Source organism: Nothobranchius furzeri, chromosome 10, assembly GCF_043380555.1.
Source record: "Nothobranchius furzeri strain GRZ-AD chromosome 10, NfurGRZ-RIMD1, whole genome shotgun sequence".
Taxonomy (NCBI): Eukaryota; Metazoa; Chordata; class Actinopteri; order Cyprinodontiformes; family Nothobranchiidae; genus Nothobranchius; species Nothobranchius furzeri.
In genome coordinates this window covers 61,891,829-61,911,046 of record NC_091750.1, presented here as the reverse complement: position 1 = coordinate 61,911,046, position 19,218 = coordinate 61,891,829, and the positions used below count along the sequence as shown (strand labels likewise).

The 19,218-nt window shown below is 44.0% G+C and overlaps 1 protein-coding gene across 5 annotated transcripts in view; it reads left to right on the top strand.

Annotated features, from left to right (window-relative positions):
* Positions 1 to 19,218, top strand: part of stard13a (StAR related lipid transfer domain containing 13a) — a 66,317-nt gene that overhangs the window by 20,664 nt on the left and 26,435 nt on the right. Inside the window, exon 1 of one of the 5 annotated variants that reach the window (XM_015961594.3) lies at positions 12,748 to 13,238. The exons of 3 other annotated variants lie outside the window; for them this stretch is intronic. In XM_015961594.3, coding sequence (XP_015817080.3) covers positions 13,112 to 13,238 — 127 coding nt within the window. In that variant the 5' untranslated portion in view covers positions 12,748 to 13,111. One more of the 5 variants, XM_015961592.3, reaches the window with a different exon arrangement.

The following is a 19,218-nucleotide window of genomic DNA, read 5'->3' as shown; positions in this document are numbered from 1 at the left end:
TCACACTGCGCCCTACAGTCTTGGTGGAGGTGCACAGTAAGGCTTGGAGTGTGTAACTGCAAATAATTGCTAAAACTGGGACAGTGACGATTGCATCACTGACCAGGACACATGCCGGTCGCTGTTTGTCCTACTTATTAAAAAAACAAGACAGTTGACAACATTTACGTTAATTACTGTCCACATTAAATCTTGGTCTAAAACATTCAGAGCATTAACAAATGTTATTAATCATCTTAAAATTAACTTATTTCATTTGAAAATAAATATTTTCAGAAAAGCCACTTGAGCCATTCTTCTGAAAATTCCCACACAGCAATGGATTGTAAAAAAAAAAACAAAAAAAAAAAAAAAAAAAAAGGTCTGTATTTGATATAGCGCCTTCTAGAGTCCTGGAACCCCCCAAGGCGCTTTACAACACAATCAGTCATTCACCCATTCACACACACATTCACACACTGGTGGGAATGAGCTACAATGTAGCCACAGCTGCCCTGGGGCGCACCGACAGAGGCGAGGCTGCCGAGCACTGGCGCCACCGGTCCCTCCGACCACCACCAGCAGGCAACGTGGGTTAAGTGTCTTGCCCAAGGACACAACAGCGACAGACTGAGCGGGGCTCGAACCTGCAACCTTCCGATTTTGGGGTGAGCACTTAACTCCTGTGCCACCGACGCCCCACATTGTGGGTAATACCCTTCGCTCAAGTCTGCATCAATGCGGACTTGGGCAAAGTGTGGATCATGGGTGCAAAAGGGGCGTGTTCAATGTCCGTACTTGAGGATTGGGACACCCTACACCAGGGCTATTCAGTTCCAGGCCTCGAGGGCTGGTATCCAGCATGTTTTAGTGATTTCTCTAGTCCAGCACACTTGATTCAGTGGTTGCATGACCTGTGCAGCAGCTCATCAGGCTCTGCAGAAACCTATAAATCACCTGCTGATTTAAATCAGGAAAATCAGGTAACATAAATTTTAGTTTGGTTTCTTTTTGTTTTCTCTTATATAAAACTTTCCATATGTGACTCTGCGGAATTCTGTATCAGATTTGGGTCTCACTGGTATAGCCTCCACAAATGGTCAGTTTTTCATCTACAGCGTGACCTCTTCAGTATCTGGCCATTTGGAGACTTAAGTCCTAACTGGTGCCTTAATCTACAAGAAAGATACTGTTGTTTGCCCAAGGTCCCTCGCAAGCTCCCTCTTATCTTAGACTGCTTTGCTTCACAGAACAAGAAGGATGAACTTTCATAATTAAATCATATAATGAAAGGAACAATATGAGTTAACTAGTCATATGGTTAAATGAACTGTTTTGATTAATCTGTGCTTAAGTTACTGAAGTTGAAATGAATATTATTATCACTGTAGGAGCCAATATTGTTTTAGTTTACATTATATTATGGTCTAAGTTCGTTTTGATAATGTCTCATATATATTTCAGTTTATTTCACTATGGTTTATATTTCTTTTGACCACTGGTGGCACTGCGGAGCCTATATAGGTGTCAGGGTGGCAGTGCACTGGCGTTTTTGGGTGACGGGAGGTCACACGGTTTTTACCGCTTCATTTGGTTTCATTCCATAACTAATTTGCTGTTGTAATTTTAATCATTTTCTTAACCTTGACAAGATATTGCTATTCTGGAACCTGCATAATTGTGATCGTCAGCATCTTCAATAAATGGGATAATAAACCCAAGCCCGCTTGCCGCCTGGACAATAGTGTTGAAGCGAGTCATTGACGCACGTTAAAGTTAACGGCACTGCACATAGATATTTTCTTATCCGCAAAATCAGCATCTTCATATCTGAGAGAGATGTGTATCTGAGGTTTGTTGGCAAAACCCATTTACAGGTCAAATTCTGATTAATCAGTAAACCAAAATATGGCCATCATTAAAACAGCATCAATTCCTGAGTGATTCAGTTGAGTCTAACTCTGACTGGCCATCGGAGGAAGTCTCTTCTCCCGTCGCATCTTTTGACGAGCTGTCAAACCTGTTGCATGCTACAGCTGACACCGTAAACGGTTCCATCAGAACAAAGCTGACACAGCTCTGACTCCCTAAGAGTCCTTCCATGAATGCAAAACAAGTCCACCTGTTTGTCGTGACCTGGAGAAGACTCTGGACTGACCTGGTCATACTGCGGTTTCTAAAAGGACTTCGGTACCGTGGGGTCAACGGACTCCCCGCCATCTCGGATCCAAAAGAGAGTCTCCAACAAGGATACGTAGACTCGACAGGTTGCGTCTGACGTGGTTTTATAAACCATCACTATAATTTATAGCAGACCAAATTCCCTCCCACTCAGAACTCAGTTTCTCCAGATACGAGGGTTCTGATAACATCACATTCACACATCATCACACCTAACATTCCATCCACTTAGATTCATTCATCACATAAAGTGTTTCCTAGTTGTCACGTTTTTTAATTGTTTAGAAAATAAATTTCTTACTTTTTATAAACCTGACTCTGAATTAACACAAAGTGTCTTACGATCCCTGAATAAACAAAGAACTCTAATTCTTCTGGTTAAACATTCAAAGACCAATTAGACTGGATTTCCATATTTATATAGAAATTCACATCTTATTGGTCAAATGTAGTATGGTATATTGAGCTTAAAAAGCACCCAAATAAATACGTATGCCAACCCTACGCTGGTGCAATTTAGGAGTAAAATGATCAAATTAGTTGTAGAAAGTTAGATATTTTTTTCAAACTGAATACCTTCGTACTTTCTCAATATAAGAGGATATCTAAAAAAACAAACAAACAAATACATAAAAAAATAAATAAAAATTTTATTTTAAAACTCTTAAAGAATGCAATATCCTAATTAACAATAACAATATTGGCTCTTGTGTGTTTTTAAAAATATTCTGATGTTTGAAATTCAAAAAAAAAAGAGAGGAGGACCATGAAACGTTTAAGATTGTGAAGATGTTTTGGCGCAATCTATTTTTTTCCAACACATTAAATGTAATGCTGATTCACAGACACCTTCAGTAAATAACATTCAAACGTCTAGCGGACACCGGCGGTTAGGGATGCTGTCAAGCTGAAGAAAGAATCCTATCAGGTCTTTTTGGCCTGTGGGACTCCAGAGGCAGCTGAGGGGTACCGACAGTCCAAGCGGAACGCGGTTCGGGTGGTCACCGAGGCAAAAACCCGGGCATGGGAGGAGTTCGGTGAGACCATGGAGCAAGACTTCCGTACGTCTTCAAGGAGATTCTGGTCCACCATCCGGCACCTCAGGGGGGGGGGGGGGGGGAGGGAAGCAGTGAGCTACCAACACTATCTATAGTGGGGACGATGTGCTGCTGACCTCTACTCAGGACGTTGTGGATCGGTGGGCAGAATACTTTAAAGACCTCCTCAATCCCACCTACACGTCTCCCAGTGAGGAAGCAGAGTCTGGGGACTTTGGGTTGGCCTCAAATTGCTGAGGTCACTGAGGTGGTCAAAAAGCTCCTCTGTGGCAAGAATCCAGGGGTGGATGAGATCCGCCCGGAGTTCCTTAAGTCTCTGGATGTTGTGGGGCTGTGTTGGCTGACGTGGCTCTGCAATATCGCGTGGACATCGGGGGCAGTCCCACTGGACTGGCAGACCAGGGTGGTGGTCCCCTTATTTAAAAAGGGGGACCGCAGGGTGTGTTCCAACTACAGGGGGATCACACTCCTGAGCCTTCCTGGTAAGGTCTAGTCAAGGGTTCTGGAGAGGAGGATCCGTCGGATTGTTGAACCTCAGATTCAGGAGGAGCAATGTGGTTTTCGTCCTGGCCGTGGAACACTGGGCCAGCTCTATACCCTTAGGGGGATCCTAGAGGGTGTGTGGGAATTTGCCCAACCAATCTGCATGTGTTTTGTGGATTAAGAGAAGGCGTTTGACCACGTCCCTCAGGGGGCCCTGTGGGGGGTACTCCGGGAGTATGGGGTACCAGGCCCTCTGATATGTGCTGTTAGGTTCCTGCATGACCGGTGTCAGAGCTTGGTCAGCATTGCCGGCAGTAAGTCGGGCTCGTTCCCAATGAGAGTTGGACTCCGCCAAGGCTGCCCTTTGTCACCGATTCTGTTCATAACCTTTATGGACAGGATTTCTAGGCGCAGCCAAGGTGTGGAGGGCATCCATTTTGGTGGCCTGAGGATCAGCTCTCTGCTTTTTGCAGATGATGTGGTCCTGTTGGCTTCATCAGAACGTGATCTTCAGCTTTCACTGGAGCGGTTCGCAGCCAAGTGTGAAGCAGATGGGATGGGAATCAGCTCCTCTAAATCTGAGACCATGGTCTTGATTCAGAAAAGGGTAGAATACCTTCTCTGGGTCAGGGATGAGGTCCTGCCCCAAGTGGAGGAGTTTAAGTATCTCAGGGTCTTGTTCACGAGTGAGAGAAAACTGGAGCATGAGATCGATAGGCGGATTGGTGCTGCATCTGCAGTGATGCGGGCGTTGTACCGGTCTGTCGTAGTGAAGAGAGAGCTGAGTCAGAAGGCGAAGCTCTCGATTTCAAATCAAATCAAATCAAATCAATTCAATTCAAAGATACTTTATTAATCCCAGAGGGAAATTAAAGTTTCAGTACACACAATGCAGAGATCAGACATACATGGGCAAGACACATAACAAGAATTGGTGACTGTGGTCATTCGCAACCCTGAGTCGCTCTACCATAATAGAGATAAGAGGGGTTACATGAGGGTTGGTTCAGGTGGAGGGGGAAAAAAGGCTCTTCAGAGCCACCCTCCACTGGGAGGGCAGCTTTGCTCTGCAAAAGAAACACCTCAGACAGCTATGCAACAGACTTCAGACATCACACAACATAAGTGTCCACTAGGTGGGGTGATGGGTTGGGACTATCCCCACTTCAGTTCCTGCAGCCACATAAGCAGCACATGTCACCTCAGTGTGGATAGGGGGAGGAGCATTGAGGGTTGGAGGGTTGCAGTGACCATGGAATGTTTCAGCGACCTTCCCGCAGTCCGTCCCAGGCTGGGAAAGGAGACAGAGTTGAGTTACCATAGCGACAGCACATTCCACATATTCCACATATTTACCGGTCGTTCTACGTTCCTACCCTCACCTATGGTCATGAGCTTTGGGTAGTGACCGAAAGAACGAGATCACGGAGACAAGCAGCCGAAATAAGTTTACTCCGAAGAGTGGTTGGGCTCTCCCTTAGAGATAGGGTGAGAAGCTCGGTCATCCGGGAGGGGCTCGGAGTAGACCCGCTGCTCCTCCACATCGAGAGGAGCCAGTTGAGGTGGCTCGGGTATATGGTCAGGATGCTTCCTGGACGCCTCCCTGGTGAGGTTTTCTGGGTACGTCCAACCGGGAGGAGACCTAAAAGTAGACCCAATAAACGGTTGAGGGACTATGTCTCTCACCTGGCCAGGGAATGCCTTGGGATTCCCCTGGAAGAGCTGGCCCAAGTGGCTGGGGAGAGGGAAGTCTGGGCCTCTCGCATTAGGCTACTGCCCTCGCGACCCGACTCCGGGTAAGCAGATGAAAATGGATGGATGGATGGACATCTTGTTATAATCCAGTAGTCTGGTGGGACACCTTGGGTGGCCTTCATGTGGATATTAGCCGTAGCTCGCCTCATACCACCCACCTGGACAAAATAGCACATACAGCACATCCCTCCATGGAAACGAGACACTCAGATGGTGACCTCTCACAGCAGGACTGTGCACTCTGTCACACTGAGAAAATGGTCACGGAATAATTAAATAATTCACCAGGGGGCAAAATCGGACAGAAACTCTGCTGGATTCACATAAATAAGTCTAATCCTGGGACCAGGCGTCCCACATGGTCCTGTACTTGTGTCACAAAGTTTGTAATAAAGGGGGAAAACAGTCTTTCTTTTGCAGGTCTGTATCTGTTTCACTTGTATTGTGGTTTAAATGGTTTAACAGTTCTAGTACCTACATTTTCACCTAAATGGGAGGCTTCATTAAAAAAATACATCAAAATTTTCACTTTATTAGAAATTGTTCTGATAATCTATGAGTAATCAGAGCCTAGATGACCTGTTGGGCCTTTAACTTGTTCTGCATGGTGTTTTTAACGTGTGACTGGAGAGATTCAGCTGCTCTGCAGCACCTGGAAATGTTTGACACATGAATTCCCCAAACAACAAACTAATGTTAATTTTTATTTAGAATAAATTTCAAAGTTTACTTGATGAATATTTTCACATTAGTATAAGCCCATCAGTTTAAAAAAATTTCACTTAGCATCGAGGCGTTCCTTGCTGCGTGTCATCTGCTCTCCCATGACCTGCAGGGCCCCCCTCACATCCATTAGCCTTCGTTTCCTGCCTCGAGTCCGGCTCTTTCCATACCACAGCCTGCAGTCCTTTGCAGCTCACCCCCCACCCACATCTGTCTCCAGATGTATTGTTTTCCCATTTGTCCTTGTCTTACTCTTGTTTAAGGTGATACCGGAGAATAAAAGTGGATAATGTCACTGCGGTGAGTTCACTGACTAGACGAGAACAAGTTGTTGTTATTGTTACTGGAGAGTGTGCGGACAGACAGATCGTCTGAATTAGCTCCTGACCCACTTCTGCCCTAGCCCGTTTTTCTCTAGGACCTGACCAGAACTTCATTCCTCATTCCAACAGCTGGTGCAGAAAGATTGATGGAGACACGCTCAAACTGTTAATTCAGTCCAGCGTGAGCAGATGGAGCCTGAACACAGCGTTGGTTTATTTTAAATCCCATTGTGACAACTCATAGTTGGCACGGACATCTGAAAATATTGGAAATGTCAAAAACACCACTTATCACTTAAAATAAAATTAAACAACGTGTTAAAAAAACTAAATCTCTCTTAATGTCTATTATACTTCTTGACCTAATATGGGTAATTTCTGTTCTGATCTCCAGTATCTCACCATCATCATCTGTCTGCCCCCATTTCCTCTCTGGCTAAGTTGCCTCTTCCTTTGACATTTACTTCCCACAACAGCATTGCAGTCTGACTACTGCATTAGAGTCCAGGGTCAAGTCAACAACATCCACTCTGAACACTTAGCAGCATTTATTAAACTTTATTTTGAAGACTAAGTTTAAATAAACATTGATTTTGCAGATTGTAAAACTCTAGACTTGAGCATAAACTTTGCAGAGATACAAATGAGACGTTGAATGCTGTGAACACAGCAAAAGCATTAATGGGCATTTCCACCAGATGTGTAGCGCAGTACGCAGCAATTAGTTGCCGTTATAGTGGATGACTTTGCAGTGTTGCACTTTGATGATTTGTCGATCAAATTCAGCAGTTCAGATCCAGCCAAACAGGAAGTGAAACACTGAATTAGTGCAACACATAAGGCAACTTTCAAAATAAAAGACAAGTGCAGAATTCAAGTTGTTTAAAGGCAGGGGCGGATTTAGGACTGAAGAAGATCCGGGGCTTAATATACACACACGCGCGCACATACGCGCGCGCACACACACACACACACGTGACACGCACTATTCAACATCATATATATTTGTCTTGTACCACATAATTTTTAATCTGAAGCTACATATTAAGAATTTTCAGGGCAGAGTATTGTTCCTGTTAGTGTTTAGTGTGAGATGATAGTAAATATTCCCTTTCTTTCTCCAACCACTTTATCTGATAAGCTAACTTTAGGCAAACCAGCAGCACAACAAATATTTTCAAATAAGACATATGGGCCATTCCCATCTGTACCGGGTCGGCCCGGTCCGGGTAGCGTAGGTTGTTTACATATCTGGGTGGCCTGGTATTTTTCCGGGCCAACCAAGGCTCATTTTCAGCCCTCTTCTCGAGGGGGTCTGCTTCAGTCCGACCAGGGCCAACACACCCACTGCTGACAGCAAATTCACACCTTCCATTAGAGCAAGCCTCTGATTGGTGGGTAGAATCAGCCCACATGGGCTTAAGACAAGGATGTGTGGAATCAACCGGGCCAGGCTGGGGCCGACTGGGGCTACCCGGCCCAGGCTGACCCGGTACAGATGGGAATGGCCCATTACAAACCTGAGTCAACACCAGTCTCATCAAAGCTGGGGTTCTGTCGCCGTACTTTTGGTCTAAAAAACGTCCTTATGTCCATCTTCACTCATGCGTTTCAGGCAGAGACTGCAGAAGAAGCCGGCTGCTGAAGGGCTTCTTCTTCAGTGGTGGAGGCTCAGGCAGGCTGTATACAAACTACTGCCAGCTGCTCCCTCTCTGTTGGACTTTGGTACTGCATGTTACTTCCGTGATTCAGATCCGGGGCTTTTCATGAAACATCCGGGGCTTCAGCCCAAGTAGCCGGGCCTAACGCCGCCCCTGTTTAAAGGTAAAATAAGTAAGACTATTACAGTGAAATAATCACAAAACAGTCTAATGCCTCAATCATGTTGAAAGAAGGTTACAAAAAAATGGATTTCTTTCTCAGCTGGCTGGATGGAGACCAGTTTTTGTTCTTTAAAAAGCCAGAGGGACGTAAGTTTTGTTTACAATCTGTCCCGCCTCTACATTTCCTGGTTTCAAAGTCCGGGGTTGTAATTCTTCAGCACCCGGCAAAAAGCAGCAGTATTATGGAAACAATATTAGTCAGTGAAAGGAGCAACATAAGAGTTTAACTCTGATGTTAAGTTAAGAAGTCTAGAGGCTAAAGTTGAGCTAATGGTAAATTAGAAGCTAATGGTTGGCTCCTAAAATATCTCAATCTACTTTTTAAATGAGCTACAACTCGACATTTCAGTGAAATGTATTTATCTATTCATCAAATTACTTTTTTTGACTCGACTTTGCTCGTCATCTAGAATCTTCTAGCTGGCAACAGTTGCTCAGAGCGGACTGGTTTGTTTTGAAACATGGACTGCAGTACCCACATTTGACCACAGGATGTCATTCTTACTTCTCATACATTTTAAATAATAAAAGAGTAAGTAATTTCCTGTGAAACTTCAGTAGTCGAGGTAAACAAATCAGAAAATAAACCACAGACCTCCTTGCTTGTTATCTTGTGATCTTGCCATTCTCGGGTGTTTGCGTGACTTCGTGGGACCAGCTGCGTGGAACGTTTTTGCTCCCGATGGGAAGGCACGCGCCACTGAGCTTTCGGGTAAACCGCATCTTTTACTTTATGCTGAGCTTACGTCAAAAGCCCGGGTTATAACTTCAAAGTTTCTTGCTTAAATTTAGCACATTTATTGTCACATTTGCCTTCATGTGCGTGTTCACCGGCTGGTTTTTGCTGCAGACTCTGAGTATTTTCCTCTGAGTGCACTTACAGATGTTTTCCAGGCAGCTGTTAGTGACATAATCCAGATTTTGTGTGTACTTTGTGTGTTTTGGTCTGAAACCACAGCGGGTCGAGCTGCTGAAAATAGACGGGGAGCAGAGAGAGGGCAGGGAGGAAGGAGAGGATGAAAAAAGGGAGAGCCATGGAAGGAGGAAAGAGAGAGGGGAGCATGTAGATTTGTGGAAAAGGTGGGGGATGAGTAGCAGGTTCTGTCATGGTCTGTTCATCATGTGATCGGATAAATTATTGATTAAGGTTGAACTCAGTAACCCAGATTCAGAGCAGTAAAGGTTTTGCATTTCCTTCTACATTAATTCAATTAATTCCACTTCAGGAGACAAAAATCCTCCTGATCCGGAGGCAACATATACAAATATCAAAGAACAGCTCTGTAATGTGCTGTTCTTATTTTTTTCTTTACTTTCGGTAACCACATTGCTCTTTCTAACCTCAAATGACCCAACTGAAAAGACAGAACAGAAACTCGGCTTCCTCCTCCTCCTCCTCCTCCTCCATCTCTTGAAGACAGCTTTCTCCACACCGAGCCCATTCCTCCAACCACAGCAAGATCTGATTGCTCCCTCGGTGCAGACAACCATGCTCCGCTGTGTATTTGTTCAGAAGACCAGATCTCGGGTCCGACCAGAACATGTCAGTTGCACTGTTGTGATTGGCTGTTTGGGCACTGGAATGTGTTAGATTGGTGTTTTGACTGGCTGCTGCGCTGCAGGGCTCCTTCTCTCTGCCCAGGCCAGAGGTTGACCCCCATGGACCAGCTACAGTGTTTAATACCTCCTTCTTCTGGACTAATTAAACCCACAAGCTGCTGGTTCCGACACCTCTGGCCTATAATCTTATTGGAGACTTCTGCTTTTTGTTTAATTATTTAAGCAGATAAAAAAAGGAAGGAGGAACTTCTACTTTTGTGTCACCAAGTCTGTCAGCAGTTTTATTTGTGTCAATCAGTTGAATCTGTGCCTCCAGAATAAGCGTTTTAGAGCTGAAGACTCATGAGTCACTGAGTAAGAATTAAACTGTTAGAGAAATTCAAGAAGAAAAAAAAAAACTGAGAGCCGCAGGTTTGTTTGTTGAGTAAAACCTGCAAAGTTCTGTTTGTTCCATTTTAACATTCAGTTGAAAACCTGGAAAATATGTTTCAGTCCAATAAAACAACTTTAATTTAATTTTCAAACATTTCTTTTATTTTACTCTTGTATTTATTTAAACTTTTAGTTTTACTCACTTTTTTTCAACCACATAATTGTTTTAGTTTTTATTTTCTTATTAAAAATGTTAGGATTCAGGTTTCAAATCAAGATTTGCAAAATGCAAACTTTTAATAATCACAAATTTAAAGACAGTTCCTCTTTTTTCAATCAAAATGGAAACGAGGGCTTGTTTGATCCTCTGGTGTGTGTATTTCTTATCCAGTGTGTGTTGGTGGTCTTGTCAGTCGTTTCTGCGTTTTGTTTCCCCTGAGCTCCTCGCCTCCTCTCCCTTCTTACATTTCCCGCCTATCCTCATCTCTCCTCCCTCCTTTACATCCTCCCTCTCCTCTCAGGATGCTTTCCCTCTTCGGTCTGGCGATGTTTGACGTAAAAACAAACCATTCTCACATGTTATATTTTAGCTAAAAATAGACGAGGAGATCAACCCCAACAGGAAAGTAGTGTTCGGTGTCCGAATCACCTCAGGATTCTGCTGACTGCCCGGGATGTCGAGCGTGCTTCGACAAGTCAAAATGTCGACTCAGGTCTCCGCTCACGGCTCCACGGCTGACCTGCAACTCAACACCAGAAACAGGACGTCCGACGGTGTAGGGCAGGCGGCAGCCGAGGGAGCGACCTGGCTGCTGGGATCTCTCTCTGTCTGGCATTCCTGGAATAACACGGGAACTGCTCAAAGCTTAGGAAGAAATTTCCAAAACTCTTAACCTGTCAGAGGGATGAAAGTACCTCACACAGACAGACGGCTTAAGCACTTTCACCTCAGGTTGTCAGCCTGTTGCTATTGAGTGACTTCCTCTTCAGACAAGCCCAAAGTCACATCGAGTGCAGTAATGGGAGAAAAAAAGGTTTTCAGTTAGCACACGCTAGGTTAGTCTGTTTATTTACAACAATGCACCTTATCCCTAAAACTCCAACCATTAAACCAAGATATGGCTTTAAAAGGGATTTTAATCAACTCCTCTGTATCTGATGATATAAAATGTCTTTCATCATCTGTTAGCTCAAACAATTTATTTTGAATAACTTCCAGCTAGTAGCAAATGAAATTTTAGCTCAACATCTGTAGCTGAGTGTTATAAAGAAGAGGCTGAATGAGAGGGAAGAGAGTGGAGATGTTGCTTGGACGAGTTTTTTCAGGCGATCGAAACAACACGGCGTCAGGTAAAGAAGATTACATCTTTAATCATTCATGCAAACACTTTTCCAGATGTTTGCAGTGGCACCCCCAAGGGGGGGGGGGGGGGAAATTTAAGGGGGGCATCCCATATTTGTTTCGGCTGTAGCTGTGCATTGCTCCTTAAAGTAAAAAAATAAAAAAAAATAAAAAATCCAACACATTTTCCTCAAATTTTAGTAAAAAAACATTTCAGAATTTGTTTTAAGTTATTACATTTATTGTTTAGGATTTTTGAATAGTTTAATTTTCCCGTTGCTGCCCTAAAACAGCATCTGCAAAAATATTCATCTTTAAACTTTTTTATAAAAATGCTCAGCAGTCTCTCTCTCTCTCTCTCTCTCTCTCTCTCTCTCTCTCTCTCTCTCTCTCTCTCTCTCTCTCTCTCTCTCTCTCTCTCTCTCTCTCTCTCTCTCATATATATATATATATCATCTAGATAGATAGATAGATGATAGATGATAGATAGATAGATAGATAGATACACATTTTTGTCTTTGTTAAATGAGATGGATTTATGGTTTTGTGTGAATTTGGGTAATATTAAGGTGGGGGAGGTCTTCCTTGGGGGAGCCAGTGGAGCGATTTTCCAGGTCGGGGGTTTAGCCACCCCTGGCCAACCCTCGTGGATGCCACTGGATTTTTGCAAGCTGAGAAACATTTTCAATTTTTCAGAAGTATTTCCTCACATATCTGATTGATTTTCTAGATTTTTCTCTCAATTTCAAACTTTTGAAACATATTAGTTAAATTTAGCATTACCAGATTTTTCTCTGCTTTTTGTTCCCTTGTTCAGGTTTGGCTGATCAGTGAGACCAGTCTGAATGCTGCTCCATGAATGACTAGAGTAGAGGCTTGTGCGATGGAGTCTGTGTGTGTGTGTGAGTGTGTGTGTGTGTGTGTGTGTGTGTGTGTGTGTGTGTGTGTGTGTGTGTGTGTTATTACTACGCATCACGAGATTGAAAGGAATCCTTGTTTGAATGAGTGGGTGGGTTTTTGAGAGCATGTATGGTGCGTGAGGGAGGGAGCTGTTGGGGGGGGGGGGGGGGGGGGGGGTCACCGCCTCTCACATCTGGCTACAACCTCACAGACAGAAGTCGTTTAAGCAGTTCTTCGTCCTGGATGAGTCGGTTTAGGGGAAAATGGAAGAGCGGCTGCAGGATCTGTGAAGTTTAGGGATATTTGGTAGGGTTAGGACCGTCCGACGCCTTCGCTGGTGCAGGAAGGTGACGCAGCGCGCAGCGGCGCGGCGCGACGTAGCGCGGTACCGCGCGGAGCTGAAACCAGGTGAAGCTGTGACTGCGGCAGCTGCCGGGGCGCGCTGTCCCAGCTGGATCTGCTGTTCCCGGTGAAAATAAGAGACTTCTCTTTTTTATTATTTGAGGGGGGAGGCGGATTTAAAACAGGGATTATGCGTCCGGCAGCGCTGCAATGACCACCCAGCGGAAGACTGACAACAAGCTCCAGCTGCGGCGGTCGATCAGTGAGCAGCTGCGGGACTCCACGTCCAAGGCTTGGGATCTGCTGTGGAGAAATGTCCGGGAGAGGCGAATCGCAGGTCAGACAACCAAAAAAGGAAGTCAGACTTATTTAAATATAGCTAGACTCCAGCAGCAACCGCAAGAATTCCTCAATGTTTTAAATGTTTCATTTTGAAAAAGTTTCTGAGCACATTTCCCAAATTATAATAGGCAACATTTGTTTTTCTTTATTTTATTTTACTTTCATGAACGCTCTGAAGATATTTTAAGAAGGACAAAAGTTTATGCCCAGTTTGTACAGACTGCTGCTGCAGAGGCTCCTCCTGACGCGTCTGGCGCAGATTATTTTGGGAAGGTCATTGTCAAATTTAGTGCTCCAGCCAGCGCAGGCATGTGCTGTGGAGAGGTGTTCAGCAGAGCTCTCAGATGCCACTCATTCTGCTCCAGTCCGGTGGTAGCTGCACTCTTTCGTCACGGATTTTTGTCACGTGGGTCCGTTGCACGCATGCACGTTTTGGATTTCCTAAACTACGTCTAAAGGGTCTAACAGCGCGCGCACTAATGCACCAAGTATTTTTTGTGGGGTGGGGGGTCAGCCGGTTTGCTCTGTATTCACACAGCGGTCCGGATGCGCAGACTCTGGTGCGCTGTGCGTCAGAGGGAGGAAGAGAAGAGAAGAGGGTGAGCATAAGGGAGAGAGAGAGAGGGAGCTGCAGCTGTTTCTTCGGTTTAATGTAATTACAGAGATGTGCGCCACTTAAACAAATTGAATAAAGCGCATTCCCACACTGACGACCCTCTAAAACACCACAGAGCAGCACGTCCATCAGAGCATGGCCAGTTCAAGTAGCTGTGAGACAATAACGAAAAATCATTTTAACGTTTCTGAATGATGTTGCACAATAATAAAATATGCTCAGAATGTTTATTCGGCCAAGCTTCAAAGAAGTGTTAAAGTTGCTGCCATTGGCTCATTAGGGTCGCCATGGTAACCACACACAGACGTCTCCCTGAGAGAACCCCAAAGACAGTCAGCAAGAAGCTTCAATGTGGTGTCAGTGTGTGAAAGAGGACAAGGGTGTATAGAATTTAAAGAGCAGGCTCACAGAGAAACCGTTTTTTACTTGGTAACTGATCATTTTCAAAAACACTGTGTTTAACATGCAGGCTGAACATGAAAATAGTATTTTACCTGCATTAGCTTTGGATAGAAAATAGGCAGAAAAACTCTGTTCAGAAAACTCTGACAGATCTATGTCCCACTGTCAGACTGATGAACTCACCCCTCTTGTTTCACGATGGGGAAGGCTGTTGTTGGTGCAGCATCCAGGAAATGGCAGAGAACGTCTAGAAGCTAACTGTTAGCATTAGCAACTCCACCACACAGTCAAACTCCTTTAGGCTTGGGTTATTTGTGGAGATAAAACATCAACATTGCAGAGTCAGTGGTAGAGTTGCTGTTAGCCAGTCAGAGGTGAGATGTCCAAATATCAGGAAGTAGACTATAAATCCGAGTCTTCAAACAGGCGCACCGGAGCTTATTTTCCCCAGTGAATGACTTAAGTCTAATTTATACTTCTCAGTCAGCTCTGCGAGGGAGCGAAACCCACGCATTGACAGAGATGTTTTGCTCTCTGACTACTCCGTCAGCTGGGGATTGTGTCCTGCCAGCATTACAGTCGCGTATCGGGCCCACGATGGTGTGCTTACTGTTGTGTTTACATTGTCTGAATGTATTTCAGAGACACTTAACCGCAAACACACTTGTCTCCCATCCACCTCTTCATGTGATCGGCACCTCTAAACTCGAGTTTCTAGTCTTTCCTGTCCACAAATACAACTCTTGCTGCAGCTATTTGGATTTCTTTAGTCACGGGTAAATAAACTTTTACATTTTCAGACTTTTTTCCGCCATGTATTTTTCAATCTGTTCCAGGTCTGCCGCTTAACTTTTTTTTTTTACTTTATGAGGGAGCAATGACGGTGCTGTTGACAAATTTACAGGAAGCCAATCACAAGCTTCCGGTCTCCGTGCCTTTAGGCATTCCTACAAGGAGGGTTGCAAGTAAGCGCCCCATTCAGTCTGTCGCAGTTGTTGGGTCCTTGGGCTTAACCTACCTTGTCTGCCGGTGGTGGTTGGAGGGACCAGCATGCTTCCATCGTTACGTCCCATAGGGCAGCTGTGGCCACAATGTAGCTCATCACCACCAGCGTGTGAGTGTGTGTGTGTGTGAATGGATGAATGACTGGTTAGTTAAGTGCTTGTAGAACCCTAGAAGGTGGTGTATACATACTATACAGGCCATTTACCATTTCATTCCTAGAAACGACTACAAATAAATTAAAATATGAGTAAATATAACATTTAAACATTAGTCAAACATTCTGTGGGAAAATTTTCGAATTTCATAAAACTAAAACTAAACATGTGATTGTGTAAAAACTACAAAAAGGATCAAAATATTAACTTCGAATGAGGTCTTTACTCTGGAGTACACCTGAGATATGGAGCTCCAAAGGGGGTGGGGTTTTCTCAGCTGTTTTATCAAAATCCGGCTGTTGTCTTCTCAAAGTTACAGCCCGCTTCTCCCAGTTGAGCAGCATGTTTTCATGTAAAAGTCAGAAGCACAAACAGAATATTATCAAGAGTGATTCAATATTTATGCATCTTCATTCTGATTCATATAGAGCCCCCAGAACCCTGGGCTCGTCCTCCTCACCCCTCCTCATTCTACTGCAGAACCCATCAGCTCAAAGGCACAGCGTCCAAATCTGTCCTGATCAGATTTGGAGATGGGGGTGGGGGGGTTCCACTCAGTGCAGAGCAGTCTGATGACAAAGCTGCACGCTGTAGCCGTCATCTCGTCCTAAGGAAATGGCTTTGTTCCGATAGAGGTGCACTTTCAAAATAAAATAAATGAAATGTAGCAATAAAATACAGGTGTGTTAATAACAATTATGCAAAAAACCCCAAACTAATTCAGATAGATTTTAAGTGAATATGCAGATGCATGAGACACACACTCAGCTACATTTATTTATTGATTTGTTATTGTTGTTGGTTCAGTTTGTGTGTTTTTGTGTGTGAAAACCAAGAGTGCAGATTTGGATTTAGCTGTAATTCCACAGATTTTTTGGATTAGTGGTGGGGGTGGGGCTTCCTCTAACTGTGGGATTTGTAGGTTTTAGTTCTGCTGTGTGTGTGTGTGTGTGTGTGTGTGTGTGTGTGTGTGTTTTGTTAGAAAGCATGGATGGAGTTAGAAGGATTTAATACAGATAAACAGATTTCTCATGAATCATCTCCTCCCACTGTGGCTTTGCTGTACTGGAGCTGTCTTTTACTGCTGCTCTAAGCACTGGTTTCCAGTAGCTGCAGTGGGTTTAGTTTCATTTTCAGTTTTGTACTTTCAGTTGCAGAATTACACACAAGACTATTGTTTAATATGGAGGAGAGGATTTCAGTTTCCTCACAGTTCTAACACTCCTCCATGTGCTGGTTGTGGATATTTAGGTGTGTAAAAATGTATAGATTTCATGCATTTTGGGTTTATAATTTATTGAAAGCCTTCGTGTTTGTGTCACCAGACCATAGTTTAATAAATTGAGCATAATTTGTTGTAAATATGATCTACAAAACATCTTATGCGTTAGAAAAACAAAGAAATTGTGATCAACCAAACGTGCAGCAAAGGAATTTGAGAGATGAAAATTCTGTCACTTTCAAGAGTCTTTGACATGCAGGGTTGTCATCTACAATTTAATTTGATATTTGTCTGAGAAAACAAAATTATGTGCATCTAACTCTCAAAAAGCTTAAGTCAATTTTTTTAGCTGATTTTCAGGGCAGGTTATGATTATTTTGCAGTCAGGGTGGCACTGGCCCACCCTGGACACCTCATAGAACCACCCTCGCAGATAAAATGTTTTCCCTCTTTAGTGTTACTTTTATTTTGACGTTTTAGTCCAAAAAATCTTCTGGATATTTTGTCTTAAGATTTTTTTTAACCTAAAAATAGTTCAGATCAAATTCGGAAGTAGGATGCTTTCCTGGATTTCCTCAAGAGGGCAGTGTGATCAAACCCAACCACACATTTAATGTTCTACAACTTTTCTCACTTAATTTGACACAAACTCTCACTTTTTTTTGTCCATTAAAGAGTTTTGACCAATCAAATGCTTGGTTTTCTTAAGTTTCATTCCTCTAAATGAACTCTGGACAGTGAGTGTGGGTTTAAGCAGCAACTTTAAATGTCACGTATGGAGTTGATGGAATAAACATGATGGGAACATTTCTCTGCGACACCACGGGAGAAACAATGCTCCTTCACACATTCCTCACATCACACTCTCACACCCACACACTCTCCATTGTTCTGTTCCTTCCGTACTCCACGTTAGGAGGTAGCCGTTGGGATCATACTTTTTTCCAGGCCTGCGTCCAGCTGATCGCAGGAATGCCCCGCTCAGACATCCACATGCACTCTGGAGCAAACCGTTTCCTTGGCAGCGCTTAAGGAAGCAGAGCAGCAGCCGTGCGTGTGTGTAACAGAGACAGCCACCCGAGTCAGGTGGTGTGTTTGGTCGGTTCGGTGGGAGGGCGGGTGTCTTCCAGTGAGGACACGTTGGAGGGAGGAATTCACCAGGAATTCTCACACAATAGCTCCTCGTAGTGAGAGTGAGGAAGACTTGGTTGTTGTTATTTATGTCTGGGATTACAATGGAAGCTGGAGATGGGATTTCGACCTTTATGGATGATGTGGGCACCGCAGAGGACAGTGAGACCTTAGAACATGATGACGCAAGACAGGAAGAGGGTGCAAATTTAAACAACACAACAGCCAAAGGGGAGGATGTTTCTGAGCAGCTCGCTCCTCCAGTGGACACAAAGAGGGATGACACAGTGACTTTGGATGCTGTCTTCAGTGAAGACAGCCATGATCTTACATGCAGCAGGACTGGAGACATTGATAACGTGGAAAAGATGGATGACAGCGCCAAAGACGACAGCGACGACAATGAAAGTGACAGCGACTCCGCCTTTGAAGAAACGTGTCTGGGGACCATGACACCTGATGGACAGGATTACTACCTGAGGCTGGGAGACACCCCGCGGCGGCGCTCTGCCCTGCGCCTCTCTCGCATCATTGCTCGCCAACTGCTGTTAAAGAGGCTGGCACAAGGTAGAAAAAAAATCTGAGAAAGAAGTCCAGCAGCTTTAAAACGTAACCTGAGAATCTGTGGCATCCCTGTGGGTTAAAAAAATAATAATTTTTAAAGAGGATGTAAAATGGGATTTTAGAGGACAGACATACAGAGACTCACTTGTTGGCTGCAGAGTCAAAGGTCGGCATTGAAACGTAAAGCATCCTTTCCACAGGATGTGAAAGCAATGCAAAATGGCCGCAAAACGTACTTTGTGGCAGTCGCCATCAAAGTGGCCGGTTTCCTTTCCACCAGCTAAGTGCAACATTTTGGATGCGTCTCAGAACCAAATGGACGCTATCATCACGTTTCCAGTCCATTTTTAAGTTCTACGCTTCCAAGACACGTCAAACTCCACAGGTTAGCTCAAGCCAGACAGGAAGTCAAACACAAAGGCAGCGTTAAATATCCAGAAACTTTCAAAATAAAAGGGACATGCAAAAAAACGCATGTCATTTCCTGTGAAACCAGCATAGCTAAGGTGAGCGAAATAGAAATCAAACCAGCCCTTTTTGGATTCATGCAGCTGTCGTTCTCCTTGCTCGTTATGTAGTACGTCCGGTGGAAAGGAGGCTTAAAGGGAAGACTCCAGCCGTCACACTTACTATAGCCAAAACTGGAATTGGTATGTAGGCTATATTAAAGTTGAAACGCTGCCTCACTTGGATTATTTTTCTTTATTTCGATATGTTGCTGCTCATGGGGCTGCTTAAAGAGCAAGTCACCCCCAAATCAACTTATTTTTGCTGATAAATTATATAAATGAGTGTCTAATTGCTCTGTAGACACGTGTCGTCAATAATTTGGCACTTTAATTAATCTTAGTTAAAATTTAAATAATCTGCCTAAAACTGG